Here is a 6,210-nt window from a genome sequence, read left to right on the forward strand (position 1 = left end):
AGTATCGATGTCTCTCGAAACACTTTTGAATCAGCGGGGCGCCGGTTTGCCGGCTACTGTGCGATGTCTGGATTTGTCAACGAGCTTCCGTGTAACGATAGGCCCTCTTAATAACTTTTCTTTCAAGTTTCCAACTGAAATTGCTCATTGTAATACTCTAAACTGCGTGCAGACCGGTCGAATCTTAAGGGCGTCGAGAGCTTAGGATTGCACTGAGACATCATAAAATACAGAAGCTACGAAAGTAGGGATTTGCTGGAGAAAATAAATCATTGTCTGACTTTGAAAGAGATATGGGTTATTGTTATAGTTTAAGTATCTTGTGAACTTTGGAAGCAGAAGGCAAAGAAAATACGAAAATAGATCGCTCTTGATATGAAAATGATAAAAATGTAGATTTTCTCGGAAAATAAATCATTGTTTGATTTTTGAAGAGATATGGATTACTGTAATAACTCTCGTAATTAGAAGAATTTTTAATTTTGAAATTGCCATTTAGGAAACTTGCATTCGTACACTTTATAATAAAGAAGATTTATTTCGATTATCCTAAATATTATGTTACATATTATACAGAGCTATCTTACTGCAAATTATTATAGTGCATAATAGCTTTTGAATAATACAGTACATTATGACAGTGTATTAGTTGTAGCGCGTTAATATTAGTATTATTTAATCTAATCGGTTTTAATACGTATTTTGCTATAATAATACTATTCTTCAAACCTAGTAATAAACAGTATAAAAATAATTCTAACTTAAAGCTGTATTTGCATCACAATCTCCAATCTTCCTTTATAAAATTTCAATCATTGAAAGTTTTTATTTCACAAATTACTATTTTCAATTCAAGTAAACGCCACTTGAATTAATAATCTAATACGATAAATTATATATAGCTCTAAGATAGAATTTTTAAAAATAATCGCGAATTTACTTGCCAACCAGAAAGTTTACCCTACTGTGTTTCATCACGAAACCGCTTATCATTCCTTAACGTGCAAATCATTGCGATAACAGATTGCACAACGGCTCTCGGCGAAGAAAGATCGAAGAACAGTTGTCTGTTTGCTGGACATTGTCGTGAATATATTTGTCGAGGTTCAGTGGAACAGTTAACGGGATTGATTGGCCGATAGATCACGAACGCAAGATTTTTCCGGACGATGCGTACCGCTTTTGAATACGCAATCGCGTTCCGGAATTGAAACCGCGTGTTTCATTGTACCGTATGAAGATCCACTTATATCTGTACATCTGTTTTAATCGATTAGGTAACGAAGAAGAATTTCTTCGATCTAGATATTGTTCACACTCGTCCGTTCAGCAGATTACTTTGAGCAAATATCCTGTGTTACGTCTTATGATGACAAGTGGTTAAACCACTTTCCATTTGGCTTCATATGATGGGTTCTATGTGGTATGGCTAACTTAACGTTTAGATGGTCTCAAATTTCGCGGAATCTTTAATTCTTCTTATTTTAACACGTTGACTGTCGTAGGACTAATTACAAATTAGATATATTTAGCTATTGAGACTTCATGTTCTATAGGATACAACAAGAATTTTTGATAAATGGAAAAATGTTATTTGGAACAGTATTACTACTATTCTAATATTGTCGTCATTCAGTATCCCTATATAAATGACTGAATTTGTAAAAACTCAATAATTCATTAAGATTATCAGCTACTCTATCTACTGCTCACCAGAAGTTCCACAGATTCCTATACAGTCTTATACTCTATCATGGTACAAAAATATTCCACCTTCATAGCTCACCTCCTAGAATGTAACAGGTTTATTCTCCGGCACGCAGCATCTTTCATCCCCCTGTCCATTTCCATATTTAGGACAATAGGGTGGGTGTTTACTGGTGAAGCAGAAAGAACCCCTGGTCTCTAAAGGTGTGTGCTGTCCCATGGGTACATATTCACCGGCTCTGGGAGCGATTCTAGGTCCGGAAGGACATCTTCTAGAACAAGGCTCTGCCATAGGCTGTTTACCACCATTGTCGATACTCTGAGCCATGTAACAGACGACCCAGACGTGACTGCACAGCTGATAATTCTGTTTGTTTTCGCAGAAAGGCTGCACCTTGCCTCCGTTCACGCAAAAGTCAACGTGACCCATGCGTCCGCTCTCTCCATAATATCCGGCGTTCGTGTGAATCACCTCGACGAAGTCTGCATCCCCGCTGTCCAAACGATTCACGTAGCCTGGTCGCATCAATGGCCTGGCGGGATCTAAACCAATTATTCGGTGCATCCTGAATAATAGAAAGTTCGCCATGACGCCGCATATGTGGGCGCCCAGCGAGTGGCCCACGCAGGTCGTCCGTGGGATCTGTAGACCCAGGTTCCTCAGGGTGGTCAAAGTGGCCGCCAGGCAACGAGCCACAGGACGGAGGTTAGACACCGCGGCGGGATAACAGGGTGCGGCACACAGAGCACCCCAGTCGACGAGGAACACGTTGTAACTTCCGTTTCGGAGGTATGCGTCCCGTAGAACGGCTATTGGGAGAGTGTCGTCACCGCCTGGAAGTGACAAAGGGATGAGAACTTTATTTGCTAATTTGACCATCTTTTAAGTTACTGTTTAATCCTGTTGAAAAAGAATTCAACGTAAAATGTCTAGAATGATTAGCAGCATAATTATATGGTTGAAATTACAGCTTACATTGCTGCAAGTGCGTTCAATGACAGAGCTAATATGTATCCACTGGTTATGAAAATTACAGACATTGCTATTGGTCGTGAAGTCTATAATTATTGCATCAACGAGTATAATTAACGATTGAAAAGCGCATGTGTTAGAAGGTCGCAGACTACAAACAAATTACTAAAAAAGAATCATTCATGAGGATGTTCGAAGGATAGAAAATACCAAAAAGATGACCCAGAGGTAAGCAATTAATCAAAAGTCCATATTCATTTATACTTAAACAACTTGAATAGTTTTTTTATGCAGTATACATTACTTCCCCTTTCAAACGAAAAGAAATCAATTGAATTCAAGTAGTTTTCCTTGAATAAATACTTGAACAGTCTTTCTTTTCACAGTGCCAAGGATATGCGTCCCCTCGGGGAATTACCTAAACAATTTTGCCTTCTGAATATTCACGATATTCTAAATATTGCACTTGCTATTATTTTAATGAAAGTGCATTTTTTTTTTAAAGTTTCAAGCTTTTGGTTTTGTTCAAAAAAATTTTGAAATGTCGACTGCTGTGACTGTCTCGTCCAAAATCTTCTGAAATTATTTATCGAAACCTTGTCAAACAATTATTGCATACCTGCATATCCATGTATAAGGAGCACGTTCTCTTTGGTTGGATCATAATCTTGTCGTAGCCAGTCTGATTCTCTAGAATCCAATTCTCGTCTGGGTCGATCGTTCGTATAAAGGAATACCCTTACATCAGGATCAGGGCAGGAGTCTCTATCATTTCCTCGCCTCCATACGCACTGTTCCTTATTATACTGTGCAGCAGCACCATTCTGAATCGCTTCCTGGATCGGTCCTATCGCTGTCCTCTTCGTCGAGCCGTGAACCACCAGGACACACGCGATTAAGACAATTAATGACGATTTCAATGCTGACTGTAGCATTTCGCTCTACAGAGACGTTCGTCGTTGCTGCACAATACGAGAACTGATCGTGTGCACGGTGACTCTTCGAGTGTCACTTTGTCCTTCGTCGAGCTCCCACCTTTTTCACCTGTCGGCGGCCGTTAGAAAATTTGGGGATTCAAGGGTAGAAGGGGAAAGTAGGGGAGTGAGTTCCGCCAATGGCCGTGAACGGGTGATTAAGGTGAATGAAACATAAGGTCATTAGTACTCCCTGTGTTTTGGATCGATCGCTTTCGATATGATTGGTTAGCTTGATTATACTAAGTTCCGGTATTATGATGACACGAACTTAGGTTGATAAACGAGTAGAGAAATTTGTTTCTTTGATTTGGAAAACACGTGTTTTATGGGCAGAGATTATTATCGTGGAAGGAATAAGGAAGTGTTACGTTTTGGTTTATCCCAAAATTTAAATAAATTCCCTTAATACGTTGATTTCTATTATGATAAAAGGTGTTAGAGATACAAACATCTAATTTGTTTATTTCAGTTTTCAATTTGCAACTTCATTAACACCTCATTAATTTCGAATGCTTAATTACACAAAATTGCAATATAATGTTATGTTTATTATACTTTCTTTTTAACTTAATCAAAGAATGCCTTTCTTCTTTTTTAATTAAAGATGTACTTATAGCCATGGGCCATCGGTGACCCACTAACAATTTATGTGAAACCTATAAAGATAAAATGCAATTGAGAAATTCGTATCTAGAGCATTAACCCTGTGTTCCAATTCGAATTGAAAATATACACACCGAGAATGTGGAAAGAGTACATTTTATGGAAAGTTGCGAAAGTGCATCAGGATGCCTTTGGAAACTTCAATGAGTGAAAATTTGGCTGTAAACCTGTATCGGTGTCGCAGTATTCCTTCGTTGGTTATCAGTAACGAGGACTAATGGAAAGGTAAGCAGAAGTTACATACTAAAGATTCACATTCCTTTTTTCTCCGAAATGTATCAAGTACATACTTATTAGAAGTTCTAATATTGATAAAAAAGAAAAGAAAGTACGCATACAAATGATCTTGTATGTAAATTAGGACATTGGTAGAAAGCGTAGAAAATATGAAATTAATGATACATGTAATAGATTTAATAAAATTTTCAATTTTGTTTAATTATTAATTCTCAGAGGTCAAAAGAGATCCAGGTTAGTATCGTTTAAATTGAGAAAAGAAATTCAAATGATTTGGTTATTATATAACTATAATTGCATAAGTACTCTCTAAAATCATCGCGCATTAATCATGATTTTTAAATCCGCACAGATTTTCTGACACAATTGAAAGAGTATAAAAATGATTAGAAGGTGAACGAAATTAATATTGCATTTCAATTAAGACAGTATATGCATTATTACAGTCTTGCACTTTTGCTTTTGTATACGTTCTCGATTTCATTTTTGTACACGAAAGCTATTATGCAACCGTGTTCAAAAGAAAGATACTTAACTAATGTAACTGGTACATTTTGTGAATAATTTTTGCGAACAAAGAAAGGTCTTTTGTCCGAAAGAAGGAATAAAGGTGAATAAGACATTTTACACCTCCACTTTGAAAAGAAAAACGTAAGAGTTATTTTAAACACAGAAGGTTTTACTCAATTCTTTTTATACGTTCCAGTGGCATAAACATTATTATGTATACCCTTTGCTCGGTGCACTTTCATTCGACTGTGACTAAAAAATAATGCGACATAGTTGTTCGAGTAGTTTGTATCAATAGGCCAGGGACTACTTGCTGTTTGCATTAATTACTAGTCATAATTATAATTAAAACGTCCTCGAATAGCAAACACAGGCAGTTCCAAACTAACTTAAAACACTGTTCTTTCTTTCTTGGGAGTTGCAGACTGTCGTAAATTTGCATAAAAAATGAAGCATCGGAACGTGGGTCCCTCGTTATTTGAGGAGAAAGTTCCGAAATCTGTTCGGGTGGTGGGCGAAGTGAAAGTATACGAAATTGTGGGTGCGTGAAAAATTGTAGGGCAGCGAAACTCCTTTACTTTTCTCGAAACATCTTTGTTTGTTTAACATCATTTGCACGTCTGTTTTACTGGAACAGCTTGGGCAATTACGAAATTCTTCTATAATATAAAAATATACCATTCTATTAATAGATGTTAAGAATTTTGAAAACATTCTTGTTAAATTATTTAAATTTAAAATTATAAATGACTATAAAAAGAAGTTGTATTGTTACCGCATGCAGGAAAAGTAGAAATCGTTGGGTCAGAATGGAAAAGACAGATGTATGTATTTATCTTACGAAGGTAATATAGTTTCCGTTCCTTTCTATTTTTTCAAACTGGCTTTTCATATAGAAAATTTGGGTAATGCTTTTTCTAATATTTCAATTCTTAATGATAGCCCTTATCATCAAGGGTTGAATGACAATCTAACACTGAAGTGAATCAAGTGTGAATGGCATTATTTGTCCTGGTTTTAAATGGTTAAAAATTTGAGAGGGTTGTTATTGAAATTTAAAATTTTTCATGGAGTGTCTATCATATATTAAAAATGATTCGTTTTGCGATTTATAGAATTTGATTCCTTTTCTTATGTGCAGCA

The 6,210-nt window shown here is 36.3% G+C and overlaps 1 protein-coding gene across 1 annotated transcript; it reads right to left on the reverse strand.

Annotated features, from left to right (window-relative positions):
* Nucleotides 1–282: 282 nt before the first annotated feature.
* Nucleotides 283–3,653, reverse strand: LOC114871937 (phospholipase A1). The gene is made up of 2 exons (XM_029178549.2): nt 3,300–3,653; nt 283–2,541 (listed from the first exon to the last, which is right to left on the reverse strand). The coding sequence occupies exons 1-2, from the start codon at nt 3,613–3,615 to the stop codon at nt 1,790–1,792; spliced, it is 1,068 nt and encodes a 355-aa protein (XP_029034382.1). The 5' UTR covers nt 3,616–3,653; the 3' UTR covers nt 283–1,789.
* Between the last annotated feature and the right edge of the window lie 2,557 nt (nt 3,654–6,210).

The sequence above is a fragment of the Osmia bicornis genome, chromosome 1 (genome assembly GCF_907164935.1).
Source record: "Osmia bicornis bicornis chromosome 1, iOsmBic2.1, whole genome shotgun sequence".
NCBI lineage: Eukaryota > Metazoa > Arthropoda > Insecta > Hymenoptera > Megachilidae > Osmia > Osmia bicornis.